The sequence below is a fragment of the Gymnoscopelus microlampas genome, assembly GCF_963454915.1.
Source record: "Gymnoscopelus microlampas genome assembly, chromosome: 12".
Classification (NCBI taxonomy): domain Eukaryota; kingdom Metazoa; phylum Chordata; class Actinopteri; order Myctophiformes; family Myctophidae; genus Gymnoscopelus; species Gymnoscopelus microlampas.
The window spans coordinates 41,333,936-41,354,360 of NC_139949.1; the positions used below are offsets into that span (position 1 = coordinate 41,333,936).

At 43.4% G+C, this 20,425-nt stretch overlaps 1 protein-coding gene across 1 annotated transcript in view; it reads right to left on the minus strand.

Moving 5' to 3' along the window:
• Positions 1 to 243: 243 nt before the first annotated feature.
• The window catches only part of zbtb16a (zinc finger and BTB domain containing 16a), a 176,291-nt gene continuing 156,109 nt past the window's right edge, over positions 244 to 20,425 (minus strand). The window contains 2 exon segments of the mRNA XM_084073300.1: positions 244 to 486; positions 5,124 to 5,294. Coding sequence (XP_083929426.1) covers positions 257 to 486; positions 5,124 to 5,294 — 401 coding nt within the window. The 3' untranslated portion in view covers positions 244 to 256.

Below are 20,425 nucleotides of genomic sequence, written 5' to 3' on the forward strand. Positions count from 1 at the left end.
AAAAAAACACCTCCATCGATGCCTTCAGGTCTCCGTCGTGACATTCCACATGTCATTCCCATTCCTCAACATCTTCCCTCCCTCTGATCTCACCTCTCACCTCAACCCCTCCCCCCCCACCCACCCCCATGAGATCCCACCTTTCTCCCTCTTGTTATCAACTCCCATCTCCCAGCTAACCCCCCCTCCTCCTCCTCCACCACCACCACCACCTTCATGTGCTGGCCTCTGGCCCGCCCGCTCTGACCTCATGGTCTCAGACATAGCAGAGATACAGGTAGGTCTTCTCTATGCGCCAGTCCGGGGGGACGTCCTCAGGCTTGTGACCCTTCATGTGCTTCTGCATGGCCGACAGGCTGGGGCAGTACTCCAGGCAGATGGTGCACTGGTAGGGCGAGGCGCCGTTGTGGGTGCGCAGGTGCTTGATCATGGCAGAGTAGTCCCTGGATCGCTGGTGACACAGCTTGCACTCGAATGGCTTCTCACCTGCAGGGGGATTGGCGGGGGGGGGGGGGGGGGGGGGGAGAGGGAGGTGACTGTGTTAACCCATTAAGACCTGAGGCGATTCTTAAAACAATTCTAAATCTCAACAGTTTTTTTGAAAAAAATCTGGAAAATATTTTTTCAAGATTTTTCAAAAATAGCAGATCTACAAGCTCGTAGCGCGGCACTCGGTGCCGCGCTATGAGCTTGTAGATCTGCTATTTTTGAATAGCCCAAAGTAATCTTAAAATGAGACGCAGATGCGTCCCCGGTCTTAATGGGTTATGTTTGGAGTGGGCAACAACAACAACGACGCACTGATTCGATTACAGCAGGGGTCTTCCAAGGGGTTTTCAGGCCAAGGACCCCCTTAGCTGAGAGAGAGATGAAGCAGGGACCCCACCCACAACATATTGTATAAAATTGTGTTGCACATTCAACTTTTTCATAGATTTCATAGATGGCTTCATAGACGTGTTTGACAGCACTATCATCAGTGTTGTTTAAATTCTTAATACTTAGTAATATGTGACCTTTGGCTCTGTACCTGGTCTGCTCTTTTTTCCCCCTTTACAACAAACCTCTCTGCCGAAAATAGCCAAGCTTGTAGATCGGCTATTTTCGGCGAATGCTCCCCGCAGAATAGGGATGCTAAGGTTGAAGTGGTTAATGTCACACAAAGATTTGGCGGCCGCCCTGTAGTAAATCTGAGGACCCCTTAGGGGTCCCAGACCCCCTGTTGAAGAAGGAATACAGTATTGCTTAAGACACATGCGGTGTGGGTGTGCCTGGTTATCTGGGAATACAATCTAAAGAGTTAGATGCTTGAAGGACGGCCTGATCTAACTGAATGCCCCTAATTACTCTCATGGTTAAAGGCATAGAAATCCTTTTGTGTTCAGCCATTATCAATTCTCATTACTGTCTTTATTAAGAAGCCACCCACAGTAGGGGACTTTAGAACTGTGAATGTGACACGGTTATTGTTTCAGCTCATGTTGTGCAGGAGAACAAAAGGAGAAACAGATTCCTTTGCCATGCACCTGTCAAGACACTGTAGCATGGCTCAAGATTAAAAATGCTGTTACATATTGTTATTTAAATCTACTATAAAAAATAAATAATCAAATAAATAAACAGATGGATAACACAACGATGGATTATTAAAGAAATTTATTAGTATGTAGTTTTAGACTCAAATTACTCAATTAAGGAATTGGCGATATTACAAGATATTTTGTTTTGTATTTGAGCAACGCCTACTGAAACACAGTTGTCCACTTTGCGCCCATAATGATTTATTTGTTCATTTGACTTTATGCATCGTCTGGGCTGCCAAATACATGGACTAATAGCTACATTGAAGATGTAAAAATATGGTGCATGTATTTGAAATCTTTTCCAAGACTGAAAATATACTGATAATATTTCTCAAATTCAATGATAGCTCCAGCATGTAAACCCGCTCTGTTTTAACCAACCTACAAAAACGATGGCACGGTTTACTCTAGTGCAATGCCATTTCAATAAGAATCATGCAGGTCCCATAAATCAGACCATAACACTGGGGTGTTTGCTGTGGGGCCGTTCGTTCTATTCAAAAGGCACGCTTCCATTCAGCAGCAGCACACGTCCCTAAATGCGCTCGTGATTAAAGCGATGGCAGGGAATAATCTGCCCGCGCTCAAACCGACAGACGCAAATTAGACATGTAAATGCCGACCTTTACCAATGGCATTTGAAACGAGCTGTCGGAAGTGATCTGGCTCAATGCACACTGTCACCTTCCCAGACTCGGATACCGATGGATGTGTGCCCAACCAAATGGGCCGCTGCATTCCCAGGGCCCGTTTGTGATTTTTCTCTCCTTTTTTGTAAAAGCTTAGAGGGAGCCGCCTGACCTTGACCTGACTATACTCGGGTCGCGGTGGCATTTACCCACCAGCCTGCACAAACATAACATATGCAATGTGGCTCATTATGGCCCCGTGTTAACGCCACAAGCCCTCCACAAGCAGTGTAAACAATAACCACACTGTAAACAGGGTCGCCTCAAATAACCGTTCTGATAATGAATTGCAAATGGGCCGGGGGGTTATTGATCTGACGTAGGGATGTGTGAGGCTGGGTTGGGGGTGGTGGGGGGGGTGGGGGGTATTGATCAGAAGTATAGGGATGTGTGAGTCTGGAGGGGGGGGGGGTATTGATCCTACGTAGGGATGTGTGTGAGCCAGTGGGGGGAGGGGTCAGTGTTGCCAACGTCGATGATTCATCAAGCAGCTCCCTTTTGTGCAGGGTGGCCTTTGACTATGAGCTTGTCACTTGCTCTTGTTATCTGCTCGTGCTCCCAAGCTTACCGCAAAGCCCCCCAGCCCCCACAAAAGGGGAAAGGGTGGACGGGGGGGGAGGCAATTATTTGACAGACTGCCTTGATAGTGTGGCTTAACAGCTGGCTTATTGAATGGGACATGGGAGGGAGTGTGTGGCGCGTGCGTACGCGTGTGTGTGTGTGTGTGTGTGTGTGTGTGTGTGTGTGTGTGTGTGTGTGTGTGTGTGTGTGTGTGTGTGAGGCAGAGAAGTAGTTTGTGTGAGAGAGCTTAAAGCCATGGCTACCGTCCTAGATGCCCACTTATCCCTCACTCTCAGTAACTAGCGTTCATTCCAGAGGATATTTATTTCCTCATCAAAACACAGTCAAGCGCGTAAAGATCAGCCATGTCACCATGTCAAGATCTTAATGGAGCTGGAAATGCATGTTGTGGATCAATACGGATCCTTCTGAGCCCTTCGTTTTGGGGCGAATCATTTTCACATCTCTGCAGTTTGGTTTGAAAAAGATCTTCCCTGCACCACTTGTTGAGCGGTGCAACCGCTCCTATAAGAGGGTTTAGGACCCATCCGTTTTAGGATGGGTCCTAAACCCATCAGTTTTTCTTTCCGTCGTGAAAATGTGTCTTTCGCTGTGACGCCATGCTGTGGAAAACACGCCCATAGGCTAAGCTTTGCAGGACGTGCTGTGATTGGCTAGCGAGACACATGATGAAATTAACTTCAAACTTCGCAGACGCGCTGTGATTGGCTAGCGAGACGCATGATGAAATTAATAATGATGTAGCTGTGATTGGCTACCGAGATGCATGATGAAATTAATAACTCATAAACATCACCGCTCACTTCACACTGGGTGTGATTTCTACTAGGAGAGACGTTCCCCTTTCTTTCATTGGACTGAACTACGTAAGGAGGGCGGAACGGGAGGTACTGAATGGTGAACGCATTATCGGAACTCATCTTTCCAGTGAACTGAATGAGATGACTCGAGTCACTGAGATGAACGGCAGCTCCCATCACTACTGTCTGCAGCAGAGATCCTCAACATCAATATTTTACACCAGGGTCACATCTTGACCGCTGTATTGTAAGTGGCTGAGGGCCCATGGTGACAAAGAAGGGTTAGGAGGGCGACTTTGATTACCTGCTAACGATCAGCTAAGTGATCCACTGGAATGCCTACATTCAGTGACTTGATGTGATTACATTTACTTTTAGATGGGCTGGCCTGCAATTTATGCACAAATTATGCCTGCAAAAAATGTATCTCTCCCTTTCTCTTCAAAGCCTTTAGACTATACTTTTTTTTTTAACATACTGTACATCAGTGGTTCTCAAACCTTTTCATGTCAAGGACCCCCAAATTGACACTTATTAGCCCGCAGACCCCCATTTGAAAAGATAAGTCAGGGACCACCATGAGAGAAGATGTGTACGTCTCTAGAAGTGATTCTCAACCATTTTAATATCAAGGACCCCCTGTTTGACATGCATTAGGGCTACGGACCCCATTTAATGGCATCTCTATCTCTAAAATCAATGTTAGTTTAACTCTGAGAGTGTACAAATGGAACCAAATGGCCCTGTTAGGGTCCATTTGGTTCCATTTGTACACTCTCAGAGTTACAGACCCATAAGAGTCTATTTGGTTCCTATCCATCATTTAGCTGGGGACCGCCTGGAACCCCCCTCAAGTACCACTGGGGGTCCCCGGACCTCACTTTGAGAACCAATGCTGTACATAAAGAATGACAACAAACAACAGACCACAATAATCGCTACTGTATATGCGAGCACAAACTCATACAATGGGACAAAACAAATAAAAAGATATGTGTAATAAAGTATAAATAAGCAACAATTAGTGAAGTTGAGAGATAATAATAGCAGCAAAAATAGCTGACCAGATCAGCTATTTTCCGCAAAGATATTTGGTGTAGAGGGAAAATAAAGAGCAAACCTAGTACAGAGCCCCGAGTGGTTAATATGATTACAGTAATCCTGGTATGATGTTATGCCCCTTGACTTGCACATCGTCCAAAACTGTTACTTGTCAGGATTCAAATAAAAAAAATAGCAGATCTACAAGCTCAAAGCCCGCGTTTTGAGCCGCGTTTCCAGCTTGCGGATCTGCTATTTTGGATACTTTTGTGTGACGCTCTAGCATGATCAAGTAAGGCGTTAGTTTACGAAAAAAAAGAATGGAGATAAGAGGTTTCTGCCTGACAGTCATCTTACTGCTTGTTATGGGGTTGACACACAAAACACACAGGCGTGACAGAGGTGACGACGGCGGCGGCGTGTCTTACCGGTGTGCACACGGTAGTGGGTCTCCAGCTGGTGCTTGAGGCTGAACTTCTTCCCACAGCCGTTACATTCATAGGGCTTCTCGCCAGTGTGGATGCGCTTGTGGCCCTTCAGCGTGCTCTCGTCACGGAAGCAGCTCCCGCAGAACTCGCACTCGTACGGGTGGTCACCTGCTGAAATGTCACGGGAGAAAGCACAGGTCATTTTGTGTGTCTTAACTGTACCTTTTTTTTTTTGCCTTTATTAAAAGTGATATTGGAGAGATACAGGAAATGTGGAGAGAGAGTAGACGGATGAAATAAAGCAAATGATCTGGCCGGCTGGGAATAGGCTCTATGCACAGCAGCCATATTGTAAAGAAATCGGGCCTCTTCTTACTTCCTTCACAGGTTTTACCAATGATACTAATGAAGGCTCTGTTCCATTCTGGTCAGGGTGCTGATATTGTGCATGTTGGCTCACTAGAAACACCCCATTTTGGTTCCCAAATGGCCCCTTATGGTGGGTGTGTAACTCTGAGAGTGTACAAATGGAACCAAATGGACCTGTGAGGGTCCATTTGGTTCCATTTGTACACTCTCAGAGTTATGGGGGTCCTTGAAAATAAGAGACCACTGTGCCACACTAAATGGAACAGAGCCTTAATTAGTATTATTGGTAACACCTGTGACGGAAGTAAGGAAGGGGCCCAATTCATTCCCAATATGGCTGCTGTGCATAGAGCCTATTGAACCGGGGAGTTGCTGATCAGAGCATTGGGCCCATTATGCTCCCCGACCATTCAGCCATCTGCCCCCCTGCCATGTACTTTTTGACCATATTCTTAACCTTATTTTATCTTCTTTAGGCTTTTCTCATTACAATCCAGTACTGCTGCAGGTATGAGTCTGTGATAAATAAAGCCCTCTTGATTCTCTTGATTTGTGTGTCTTATTACCTTGGATATCGTACTGCGGTTTGTTAGCACAGTCTTGCGGAACATTTATTTATTCATATGTTTATTTGGGAGGGACAGCACACATTAATGAACACCACACATACAACGCAAATACGCCGGATTTATCAAGAATGCAAATTTCCATCCGTAGTCTCCATTCAGAAAAAAAGCGAAATTACAGAAAGAGCACACATAAACATTACTAAAAGGATACAAACAGAAGAGAAAAAAGCAAAAGTAAAAAAGGTCTAGTTTTAGATTTATCTAAAATACCAGAGACTCTTTAAACTATTTAAAAATGTTCACATGTTTGATTGTCGATGATCCATCCTTTTAGTTGGACCTTAAAAGATGTAAAGGATGGACTCTCTTATGTAAGTGGGTACATTGTTCCAAATTGCACTTCCCTGAACTGAAAAGGAATTTTTGCTGTGCGTCTAGACTGCGCCTCACAATCCCCTCTGGTGACGGCCCTTGTACCGATGCCCATTTTTATAAATTCCTCCACACAGGAGGCGGGCATGAACCATGTAAAGTTTTATACACGGCACATGCCTGTTTGAAGAGCTTCCAGTTACCAAAGGTAAAAAAAACGATATTATTTTAGGACGCTGCAATGATGGTACCGGGTTTTTATCAAACACCTTTATGGCTCTTTTATATAGCTGTTCTAGAGGCTTGAGTGTCGTCACACCTGTGCAAGACCAATTTGGGAAACAGTATTCGATGTGAGATTGATGTGAGAGAAGATCATACAGTGCAAGTACGTCCTGGTAGCTCCAACTGTTAGAAAAGGCCTGATTTGTTTGAAATTTTGCAAGTTTAAGTTGACAGTGTTGGAGACCTTCTTGATGTGACTTTTAAAGGTTAGGGTTGAGACACTGGTCAGAACAGATGTCAGGAATAAGGAAGTCTCTGTCAAGTCCCTACCATATGACATGACTACATCATCTGCATACATCTGGGCATGGACATTTTGACACACATCTGGTAGATCATTGATGTACAAAGAAAACAAAATGGGACCCAGCATTGAACCCTGTGGGACCCTAACAGGGCAGGTGAGGTAGGGAGATTTAACACCATCAATACAGACACATTGTCTCATTGTCACATCAGACTCTGTTACATAGATGAGATTTACACCACTGTATAGCCTAATAACAAAAATTAAAGTGACGCCACACCAACATTTTGCTGCAGGTATGAGTCAGTGATAAATAAAGCCCTCCTGATTCTCTTGATTTGTGTGTCTGGATTCTGATAGCTGTCTGAAGCCCGCTCATTTCTTCACGACATATTGTGATCGTACAATTAACCATGTGAACACTGGCATACCTATCCTGGGCATGTCTTTATAGGCATAATAATGAACGTCTGCAAAAACAGGTGGACATTCGGCGAAAACATTCAGTAAAGTAGCAGACCCACAAGAACACGATGCAAGCTTCTTGTAGAACAGCCATTTGCGTTATTTGATGTACAACGAAGTATAGGGTTTAAGTTGTCATGGAGGACACTTTCAGGTTATTCGGGAAGAAAGCAGTTTTTCTGCACATTCCAACCTTTGTGAACTTCCTGTTTGCAACCGTTGCCCTGGGAAACGACACACTATCAGCGAAACAGCTGTTAGTTAGCCAGCTACAAAAAAATAAAATAATGGTGGTGTAACCACTATGGAATGATTTCCATTCATGGCTACGACATGCTTCCCTATCAAACACAAAAAAGGAAGTAATCAATCTAGGGGTGCAACAGCTAATCAAACTAATGGATTTGATCAATTATAAAAGATACGATCATGTAATAAAATAACCGATTAATAACCAAAGCCTACTTTGGGCAGATCATTAAAGTTTAAAACATTTTAAATTAAATAAATAAATAGTGAAAATAGCCAATCTGCACATGTGACGCGTTGTGTGAAGTATCAAATAACATCATGATTCATTGACAAATACTGTACACACACACACACACACACACACACACACACACACACACACACACACACACACACACACACACACACACACACACACACACACACACACACACACACACACACATACATACAGTACACACACACACACACACACACACATTCTTAAGCATGCTTTTCGAATACAGTATGTGATTAATCGAAAAAGTGATCAATAGAATAAACGGTCAGAAGATGATCGATAGATGGCCTAAATCAATCTGACGACTAATCTACTCTTGGCGCATTAGTTTGATATGGAGTACTGCAGGCCGTGTGGATCCCTGTATCCATAGCAATAACCATAATGGGTCCCCCAGCAACCTAGGTAGCTGTGAACATGGAAGTATATGGGCTATCTATGAATGTAAGCAGCTGACATGATGTAGACAAGGGATTTCACATAACATAGAATCAATAGAATGTTGGAAACCGCCGTTTAATGTAAGGGTTCCCAAACTTTTCAGGGCCCCCCCTCCCAAAAAAAAGGGATCATATTTGAACTGGACCCCCCACCCTGACAAGCACTTGGAATTGTAGGCATGACATTTAGTTTGACTCTGTTCCAGAAATAAATTGTGAAAATAGACAAACTACAACTAGGTTTGTGAAATGTCCTACAAAAATAACACAAATTGATATACAGCCTTACCCTTTAATTGCAATATTTGGTATTCTGGATGAGACTTTAGCTGTAACCCGGAAACAATCTGAAATTAATGCTTTTACGTCACTTCTTGCCCGTGTTCTACTTACAGTGGCAACCTTTTGTGACATACTTTTGGGGCTATTGCCTGATGGGTGACGTTTGAATTTTGCTTTTGTCATTTAATTTGTCTGGTTTTGTTTTATGTGACTATTTGGACAGCTGTGTTCTAATGTGTAAATCCTATTGTTTGGAGAAGTTAATATGATGGATCTGTTTTTTTAAATGTAGGGGTTAGGTAAGTGGGTGGGTGGGTTGGATTGATGGATGGGTGGGAGGGAGTAATGTTAAGTGTTTCTATTTTACTGTTTTTTCTTTGTGTTATTGTTTACTGTCATTTAATTTTTATCTTGTAATAGTTTTATTTTGTTGTCAATGTCTTGTTTAAAAATATATATATTTTTACGGAGAGTTGTATTATTTAATGGCTGAATGTTAGAATTGTTATTCTCCAATAAAAAGATTTATAAAAAAAAGGGGAAAAGATTAAATAACAATATTTCACAGCTACTGTGATAAAACGCATCTAAAAGTAACCTGCGATATACCGTTGCCACTAATATCCCATCAATTATTCTACAAATGGTCGCACCTGGCCACAGATCTTGATACAACTTAATCTCTTTAAGGAGGTTGTGTATAAATTTGACTTTTATTTGAGCTCATTTTGCGCTATGGTTTTTGAGGCTCTGACAGCTCTGAAAGTCATAGCTGATTTTTAACATCAAAAGCAGGATCCTAAACTACAACTATTATGTAAGAAAGCAACTGAGCTCATAGGAAAGACGTGACAGTGAATGCTGTCTAACATTTTTTATGATATTCTTGTTTTTATTGAGGTGAAGGCACAGGTGAATTCAAAAGTAATTCAAAAGTGTTGTTGGAGGTTTATTTTTTATTTATTTAAAGCCTGGATGATAAGAAGGCAGCTTTGAAGTTGAATTTTTAAATCTCCATAGTTTTCACCCAAAACCAACATTTGCAGATACAGAACTGATCGCATAAAAATAATACCTTTACCCAAACCTAGAAGGATCCAAAGTATTATAGGGCATGAAAAATAACACTTTTCATGCCCTATTGAGAAACTTGATGTACAAATGTATGTGTCGACTGAATGAGTCTCAGAATTCTATTCTTATGCTGTTGTCTAACCCCAGCCTCACTGTTACTAGATATCAGTCTACTTTCTGGAAACACTGGAATGATTGTCTCTTGTAATAGCTGATGTTTTATGGTATAGGGGTGTTCTTTATGTACTGTATGTATAGTGATTTTTTATGTTGTTTGTTTTTAATGGACCCCTGAGTCTACACAAATAAAGTTGATCGATTGATTGATATAATGTAAGGAGAGTTCTCATGGATCTGTTAGGTTGCGATGGGCACTTTCTTATGGTTTCTCAAAACTGCCTTAAAAAAAGAAATCCTCTTCAGAGATTCTGATATAGTAAACAGCCACTGATACGGTATGAGGAACGCATCTAAAGATCGAGTAGAGATTTTGCAGCAGACAATTGTTGAGTCTATGCCAAAGCAGACCGAATCTCCTCCCAGTTTAATAATAATCTAAATCATTATTTGTACTTGTTCGTTAACAGCAATCATTAGTAGTATCTACTTTACAGCGTAATTACTCAGCCATGCTGTTACAGAGGCTTTAGGAAAATAGGACATTAGGAGTAACTGTTATTCACCGAGTCTAGAAGATAGACATGTCAAACCGGTTCAACACTCTAAGGCAGCTATTTTTCCTATTGTGTTCCATGACAGATTACCTGCATGCTGGCTACTGTATGTTGTACGTTCATTGTTGTGAAATTGGAGTAGCACATAGCTGGAGTAAGAGGGTTTAACCTTTTACTGTATGCCCTATTCTAGACTTCATCTTATGATGGTGTTGTTGTGCGAAAATAGCCCATCTACAAGCTCAAATTTGTGTTTATTTATGTATTAATGTTCATTGTATGTAGGTTGTAAGGACAATGACTTTCATCTTAATAAATTGTGCTGTGTTAAGTATACTACGGCCGCCGTTAGATTTGAGCAGTGGAAGATTTATTTAGCTCAGATCAAAGATAGCAAGTCTTTGCATATAAACCAGCAACATTAATTTACTTGATCATCCTGTGCTGACTGTAGCTTATCAGTCCATCATGAAGTATAGGCCATTTGGTGGACCTGAGAGGCAATGCCGAGTCAATATTGAGTCAAGGGATGTACAATAACATTATTTAGTATGGATTTTATTTCTCCTTAGTTAAGCCATTAAGACCTGGAACGCATCTGTGTCACTTGAGATTTCTTTGGCTATTCAAAAATAGCAGATCTACAAGCTCATAGCGCGGCACAGAGTGCCGCGCTATGAGCTTGTAGATCTGCTATTTTTGAAAAATTGTGAAACTTTTTTTTTTGATTTCTTTCCAAAAACTGTTAGGATTTAGATTTTTTTAAAGAATCGCCTCAGGTCTTAATGGGTTAAGCCGAGGCTTGGTGGGTCCATCGGGTCCTAGTCTCGTTACGCGCTCTAAACAGATACATGCCTGCATACAGTGCCCATTGCATGTGATTTGGTATCACCTGTCTGGTGATATGTCAAGTAAATAGGCCACCAGATAAAGACTGTCAGCGGTAGTCATGGACAACCCTGACTGTGGCCGCTTCTTCAAATCATGCGGAGGCAAAACAAGGAAATAGGCCTTAGCCACTTCCAATGTCTTTACAGGAAAGACATTTCAAGACGTTTCAAAAATAGCGAAAAAAGGTCCACAAGCTCACAACGCAACGGAAAATAGGGTTTAAAGGGGCACGAAACCCTCGATTTTGTAGTTTGTTTTTCAGTGAAGGGTAATGGCAGGCTAATAAGCAACGCAGCTGCGGCTAATAAAATGAATAATGGGTGTGCTAGATTTAGGCGCATGTGCCCCTGGTCAATGCTCGCACATTCACACAATTCAATCTACACTACACCCGTTAGATTAGCTGCAGGTTGTGTTGCTTACATCACAGTGTACTATATAAGGTCAGCATTATGCAGCCAGTCATTCATGTTTTTAATCTTCTGCAGTAGGTTTTTTTTTTTTTTTTACCACATACGGAAAAGAACAAACCTCGAAATCAGCCAAGGGTTTCATGATGCCCCTTTAAGTGGTTAAAAGAAAGGAGAAAAAAAAAAAGAAAAAGAAAAATGTTCCAAAGTGAAATAAAGAGTCCAGAGGCATTCCATTCCATTCCATTCCATTCTTACACACTCTCTGCTCCACAGCATCACAGATCTGAACCCCGGAGGGGGGCAGAGTAATGGTATTCAGATGTCAATGATCAGGGCTATTATGATTTGCAGGGGTGCTCTCACCAGCAGCCCAATGACTAATTGTGTCCCTGTGTCTGAAGAGGCCCCACATCATTTACCCCCCCCCCCACCCACACACACACACACACACACACACACACACACACGCTCCCTTACAGCTGTGCCAGCTATGTAATGTTCTGGATATTTAATGTATTTCACTCCACTGCTGAAGGTTTAAGTCACCGCTGATGACCTACGCGTTTCATTATCTGCCTGTCCAAGTGGCATCGTGCCGGGGAATAAATTGCATTTCTCGTTATGTGGTTGCCACCGCCAGGCCCCGGTTAAGAGACAATGTCAATTTCATCCTGCATGTTTTAGTGTTTTTTTTTAAATTTATGTCCTTATGTATTTAAGCGCTTATTTATTCATTTCTTTATGTATTTAAGAGCTCTTATTCGTTCATTCATTTATGTTGAGAGGAGGTTGAGAATGAAGACGCCTTTATGCCAAGACATGTTGCGTTTTTGTTTGTTTTTCCTTTTAGGAAAGGCTTTTCCACGCCCTGTGATGTTTGAAGCTCCCCGATTAAGGGGACGCTTTGATGGGGGAGACGGGGATAAAACCGAGAGGGAGAGAGGGAGAGAGAGAGAGAGAGAGAGAGAGAGAGAGAGAAAGAGAGAGAGGGATGAGCAGGGAATGTGTGTGTGTGTGTGTGTGCGCGCGAGGGGGAGGGTTTGTGGGGGTGAAAATCAATAAAAGTGACAGTCTTTATTTGTCTGCATGAAGTTATCAGTGGCTCCCGCTGTAAGACATTGTGCTCTTTCTAGCGTTTCAGCCACAGCAGAGATCACAATCCATCACAGAGCGGGCGGCTGGCTTTGCACAAACGCCGCAGGAATAATAATTGAGCTCGGATTCACCTGCCTTTAATTAGGGGGCCCCAATCAGACAGGCGAGCGGGATGCTAATGCTCACTGGGAGCCGCGCGGAGGGCTATTTACGCTAATGTCCTGTTGCTCTACCGACGCCTCTGTTAGCCAACACCTTAATCCTTTAAGACCTGGGACGCGTCTGTGTTGCATTTTTAGACTTTACAGTTTTTAGACTTTGGCTATTCAAAAATAGCAGATATACAAGCTCATAGCGCGGCACCGAGTGCCGCGCTATGAGCTTGTAGATCTGCTATTTTTGAAAAATCGTTATTTTTTTTGCAAATCTTGAGATTTGAGTTGAGAAAAGCGAACATTTGTAACTCAAATCTTTGCTTCTGGGGGATTCAACAGTTTAAAAAAAAAAACTTATGTCGCCATAATATCAGTGGTTCTTTTTTCCATGTCAAGGACCCCCAAAATGACGTGTATTTGGCCACGGACCCCCATCTAAAGATATATGTTCCAGGGACCCCCAAAAGCAAAGATTCAAGTAAAACATTTTCGCTTTAAAACAATATATATTAAAAGATTTGCACACATTTTCACGATTTTTCAAAAATAGCAGATCTACAAGCTCATAGCGCCGCACTCAGTGCCGCGCTATGAGCTTGTAGATCTGCTATTTTTGAATAGCCAAAGTGTAAAATAATGCTTTTTAGCTCAAATCAAAAAGTGACCCAGATGCTTCTTCAGGGCTTAAAGGGTTAAAATGTTGCGTCAAATTAAGCAAGTCTGGGTAAACTAGTTCACTTACGCGCGGCGCACAGGGGTCTGGCGTTTCGACGTCAAACAAATCCGAAGACGATTCCATGATCACGTTTAGCAGTGGGTACGAAAGGCCAGACAGGACCTAATTTAGTCAGGAATACATTACGCTCGCCAGCATCGCAAATACATCGTCCGTGACTCCTGCCACTTCTGTGTGAGCCCCCCTCCCCACCACCCCTCACCGCTCCCCCCGCCTCGCTCATTCTTTTCCTTTCCCTCCCTCCCTTCTTCTTGCACACCTCTTACATCTTTCTACTCCTTTCTTTCCTCCAGGCTGACTCCCTCTCTCTTTTCTCTCTCTCTCTCTCTCCTCTCACTAACCCATTAAGACCTAGAACTTTGTCATTTTTAGATTTGAGCTAAAAAAAACATTATTTTACACTTTGGGCTATTCAAAAATAGCAGATCTACAAGCTCATAGCACGGCACCGAGTGCCGCGCTACGAGCTTGTAGATCTGCTATTTTTGAAAAATCGTGAAAATGTGTGCAAATCTCTGAATACATATATTTTTAAAGCGAACATTTTTAACTCAAATTGTTGCTTCTGGGGGGTCCTTGGAACAAAATAGTTTGATGGGGGTCCGCGGCCAAATACATATAATTTTGGGGGTCCTTGACATGAAAAAGATTGAGCACCACTGATATAGAAACATACGTTTTTTAGAATACTGTTGAGATTTAGGAGACATGTAGAATCGGCTTCAGGTCTCAATGGGCTAAAGCCCAGACCTTGTGTACAATGCGTTGTCCTAATGGCAGGCAGGGGCGCAGATGAGGATCCAGCACAGCGAGGCGGAACCATGGCATGGTGAGTGGACCCTTGGGTACCCACCCCCCCAACCACCCAGCCAGCCCCCCTCCGTCCCCCCCAGCAGCACCACCACCTGCGTCTCCAGCAAACAGCCGACCTCACCTCCATTGAAAACCCCCCCCTCTGCCGCCATAGCACCCCATAGCCCCAAGCCATGGTGGGAACGCGTGTCTGTGGGCACTGGGGGGGGGGGGGGGGGGGGGGGGGCGTGTTCATTATACGATAAGAGGCCGTAAATCAGTAGCCTCTGTCACTGCCAGGCCCATCATTCTGTCTCTCCCTCTGTCTCTCTCTCTGTCTCTCTGTCTCTCTCTCTCTCCCTCATTGCTTTTTTCCTAGCCCTAGCACAATCACATACAGCTGCAAAAAACACAAAACACTCCATCGCAATCGGGGCTCACAGCAATTGGGCTCCAAGTAAAAAAACAAGAAACAAAACACACACACACACAAAAAAAAAAAACCCACACTGGCGCACAACAACAGAATATTAACGAGGGCTGGGGCCGTCTTCTACTTTAACCGCCAGAGCGGGGAACGGGTGTAGCGAGGGGTGTGGGTTCTGCCATGACTGCCGTCATTATGTGCCCATATTGTTTGTGTGTGTGTGTGTGTGTGTGTGTGTGTGTGTGTGTGTGTGTGTGTGTGTGTGTGTGTGTGTGTGTGTGTGTGTGTGTGTGTGTGCGTGCGTGCGTGTTGTTCGTGTGCGACCGAGGCTTTTGAAGAGACAGACAGTGAGAGATGCGGAGAGACAGGAAAAGAGAGAAAGGGACAGATAGACCAAAAAGCGTGATATTGAAAATTAAAGGACAAATGCTGAAGGAAGGTGGGAGTGAAGGAGAGATAGAGGGTGGGGGTGGGGGGGGGCTGAGGGACAGTCTAAAAAGAAAGAGAAAGCAAGATTAAGACACTGAAAAAAAAAACACCATTAAATGTTTTCTTTTTTTCCCTCCTAAACAGTGATTCAATGTCAGAGCCATCAGCGAGGCTGCATGCAAAGATAAAGCCTGAGTTACACTCGGCTGCGTGTCGTCGCACCTCGTCTCCCTGAAAACAGCCGATCTACAAGCTACGCAACGCGTCGCAGCGCGACGCGTTGCGAGCTTGTAGATCGGCTGTTTTCGGGTGGTGCGAGACACCGCCTGGCAAACAAAGTATAAATCCGCCGTTAAGCCAGCAATTCAGGTGTAGTGAAATGAACGGTTATCTCGGAACGTGCTTGTGCATAGAGAGCTTCTCTTCATTGTGCCGGCATCTGTACGGAGCTTACAGCCTTATGTTTTCAGGGGTGGGTGGGGGTGGGGGGGGGTAAAGTTACAGGGCCAGGACTCATCTTTGATTAGTGGGGGAGATTGTTGCGTGAAAAGGGACTAACACTAGTTTCCCACAAGGACACCAGCCCCCCCCAAAAAACAGCCAAAAAAAACCCAGCCCAGGTCCAGTTTTGGTACCTCTCCCTTGAGGTAAGATAAGCTGCATGCTGCTCCTGTCTGGGGCGCGCACACGGCGCACACACAAGTATATGAATGATATTATTAACATCAAAGGACAAAAACAAAATGCTAAGACGCGCCATTTACGCCATTCGTTTCTGTTTTGGTTAGAGAAAATTAGGACTTATTTTCAGAGGGGGGTGGGAGGGGTGGGGAGCTTGGCGATGGCTGTGCGACTTTATAATCCCCCCCCCCGCAACAAAAGCCCTTCGCGTCATATTTAACCCATTGAGACCTGGAACTGTGTCATTTTTAGATTTGAGCTAAAAAGCATTATTTTACACTTTGGCTATTCAAAAATAGCAGATCTACAATAGCAGATCTACTTGTAGATCTGCTATTTTTGAGAAATCGTGAAAATGTGTGCAAATCCTTGAATATATATATTTTGAAAGCGAACATTTTTAAATCAAATCTTTGCTTCTGGGGGGTCCCTGGAACAAGATATTTTGATGGGGGTCCGGGGCCAAATACATATAATTTTGGGGGTCCTTGACATGAAAAAGATTGAGCACCACTGATATAGAAACATACGTTTTTTCAGAATACTGTTGAGATTTAGGAGACACGTAGAATCGGCTTCAGGTCTCAATGGGTTAAGCGATTGCTTTTTCACGCCCGGCTCATTGTGATTTAACACACGCCTACCGACGGATTGAGTTCAAAGTGGCACAAGGCTGCACGTCTCGTCTGGAAGCCGCAGCATGAGAGAGAGAGGGAGAGAAGGAGAGGGAGAGGGAGAAGATGGGCATGGGGGGGGTGAGGAGGAGGAGGAGGAGGAGGGGGGGGGGGGCAGGTGCACGGGAGACGGTACGTGTGTCCTCGCCGATGTCTGCTGCCAAAGCAGATGCATTCATGTGTACAGTACACAGAGCAGCCTTTAGTCTCAGCTAGCCCCCCCCCCCCCCCCACCCCCCCACACTACCACACACTAATGGTGTGTGCGCCCGACTTGTAAATAGGGCTGGCTGCTCTCATCTCGCCGCCTTTCGTTTCAAATATTTATCCGTGAGCCGGTGAACTAAATCGGCTCTGACAGTGAGACTGTTATTTAAGGTCGCAGACAGCCGGCTGGGAGGGAGAGAAAAAAAAAAGAGAGAGCGAGCGAGCGTGTGAGAGAGAGGAAGAGAAGAGAAGGGAAGGGAGGGAGGGAGGGAGGGGGGGGTCCGTCCCTTGTGAACGAAATGGGATTCATTTCCATGTGTTCATATTCTGTCATGGTTATAGAGGGGTTGCGTTTTTTTTTGCCCTGAATTGCATGCAGCGTGTTGCCAGGCTATCATTTATCATTTATTAGCATCACGGCCCTCCTCGTCTCGGCACGAAGCCAGAGAGCCCTGTAGCAAAGTGGCTACCGGACTGAACAAGAGATCGTCAAAAAAAAAAAAGAGGGGGAAAAAAAAACGGTCCAAATGTAAATGGTCTTTGTTTGATTGCAGAACAATGTATTCCACGAAACAATCTGAGATCAGGCGGTCGGTCGGTCTACTCAGCCGTGCTCTAAGGATGACTGTGATTGAGGCAGGGATAACAAACAAAAAAAAACTAAAACAAGGCTTAGGTTATCCAGTGTTACAAGATGCAGTAATGCATCCGTGATGCAGGGCTGACAGTGGCGTGCACAGACATTTTGAGGGGCAGGTGCTCAAGTAAATTATACTTTTTTTGGTTTACTTGGTCTGCTCTTTTTTCCCCTCTACACCTATACCACTTTGCCAAAAATAGCCGATCTACAAGCCCACAACGCCTCGCAGCGCGAGGCGTTGTGGGCTTGTAGATCTGCTACTTTTGGCTAAAGTTCTCCTCAGAAAAGGGATGCTAGGTTTCGAGTGGTTATGGTAAAAAGAAAAATCATATCACATAAAGATTTGGCGGACCCCCTGTAGTAACTCTGAGGACCCCCTAGGGGTCCCGGACCCCCTGTTGAAGACCCCTGCTGTAAACTGGAGAAAAAAAGGGCACTTCTGGTCAAGAGGGCAAAGGGGCAGGTGCTCTAGCACCACCTAGAGTCTATCTGTGCACGTCCCTGAGGGCTGATGTGCATGGTTGGACCGCGGGAGCGTCTGTGAACGTCCTTGTTGTATCCAGGTCTACTGAATACTTGAAGCAAAGCGACCAGTGGCTCTGGTTGGCAAATTGCTTTGTCACATACCATTCCTATTAGCAACTGGCATGTTGACCGGACAACCTTTCAGTGAGCAATGTCTGTTTTATCTGGAATCAGTTGTCAGAGCACTTTCTGGATGTATAGCTTTTGTTAAGAAATCATAATTACATGTGTGGTATCGATTTCTACGGAACTATTTCCATTTCTATTCTATATCGCAATAGCTGGAGCTGAGCTACATTTTAGGAGGTCCCAAGGATCTGTCAACCATTGTAATCACAACAAGATTGTAGATTATTGTAGATTAATCTCCTTCTACAATTTGCTTGCAGATAGCTGCACTGATATCTATATTGTCACAGAATGGCATATACAGTGGCTTCGACGATTTATCTTTATGCAATACCACGAGTAAACGCAAATTTGTATTTTAGCATGCCATTACGTTAATGCTCAATTAGCAGTGGACACTGTGCTGGCATGGGACTATATTTAGAATGAGTAAGGCTACAAGGTCCATGCTCATACTTTTCTTATATCTCCAGATCATTTTAATCACTTAAACCCCATTTGGTTGTTAGCAAGAATAGCTCCTATAAGCTCCCAATGCGTCTCGTTGCGACTCTTGAGCATCGTAGGCTATTTTTGCTGAATGTTCGCCTATTGTCACACGCCCAGAATGAGGACACTAGGGGTTCTTGTGGTTATTATGAATGAATACATGTTTCTTTTATGTAAAAATCCAGGACAGCAAATGAAGCAAAAAACATTTAGCATCTGACAAAGGGTGACTGACTATTGAAAAGCTGTTTTCTGGGTTTAATGTTCTACCTCGTGACCGATACCATGAACATGAGTTAAGTTTATCTTTTCTTGCTGTTTGAGAGACCAGAGGCTCTATATAGTATGGTATCTAACATTATAGACAGAAGATTCAAGCCATTTCTGCTGCTGGGGCCGGGTAAAAGTAACAAGTAGCAGTGGTCCAAGCGAAAAAGCAACTAGATTTAGCAAACAGTTTAACTACCACACTCTACTGAATTGTAGTTAAGCTAGTCGTTCCGCTACTATAATTAATTAATTTACGAATAAACACAAAAAGTCAAAATATGGAGATAAGAGGTTTCTGCCCGACAGCAATGATATGTATATACTGTATGTATAGTATATGGCTGTCAAAATAACGCATGTGATTCATTTGTACAGCGGGGGGTGCTATTTGTTTTTGCTGTGTAATGCCAGATGCCAGCCGCGTGTTCTCCTATGACTCTTCTTGTTTCCTCGCTTCGACACACACGCACACACGCACGCACGCACACACACACACACACACACACGCACACCCGCACACGCCTCTTGACTCATCTCGTCTGCTCCACTTGAAAATAGTTTGCAGTTCTTGTCACTTCCTGAAGATAACAAGTGTGCTGAGCCTCTGTGAACGGTTGTTGATGGACAAAAAAAACAAGACTTGTGTTCCGGACAAAAGTAAATTAATAATACGCTTTTCCTCTTTCAATTTCTCCCTATAGCGCGATTTGGATAGACCTTTTTTTGTTCACGGCCAGAAAAAAAACAGCACAAGTGTTGTTTGTAAATATGTAGCGTTTGAGACAAATTAATGATAATCACATGAGCAGTGGCTGAGCTCCATTCTGCTTGGTCGCTCATTCAGAACAATATATTTCTTCAGTCCAAACAACTCCCATTGTCCCTTCAGTGTGTGGGAATTATGAAGCAAACATTAGCTGCAGCAGGAATCAAGTGAGTTTGCAAACAGTACTGGCCAACAAAATACTTCTAAGAAACCAGTTAATTATTTGTTTTTGGAAACTAAGTTGGCCTGCCAATATGAGCAACAACCTTGGCATTTTGGTGTAAAATTAAGAGTGTACCCACTTCTGCGGATACCACTACACCACTGGATATACCCCCTTTTGTACCACTACACCACTGGATATACCCCCTTTTGTGTGGATATCTCATACATTTGGCTGTAGTTTTGTTCCAAATTTTTATATCGCTTATTTAAATTGTGTTATATATTTTTTGATTAGTCACGATTAAATCACAGAAATTCATGTGATAATTACTTAAAAAATAAGTTAAAAAATAAATAATCTAATCCTCATTTATCCATGACCATGTATACACCATATTGTCTCTGTCAGATAGAAACCTCATATGTTAAAAAAATTGTTACCTTTCAGGATTCAAATAATAAATATTAGCCAAAAGTAGCAGATCTACAAGCTTGAAACTCGCGCCACG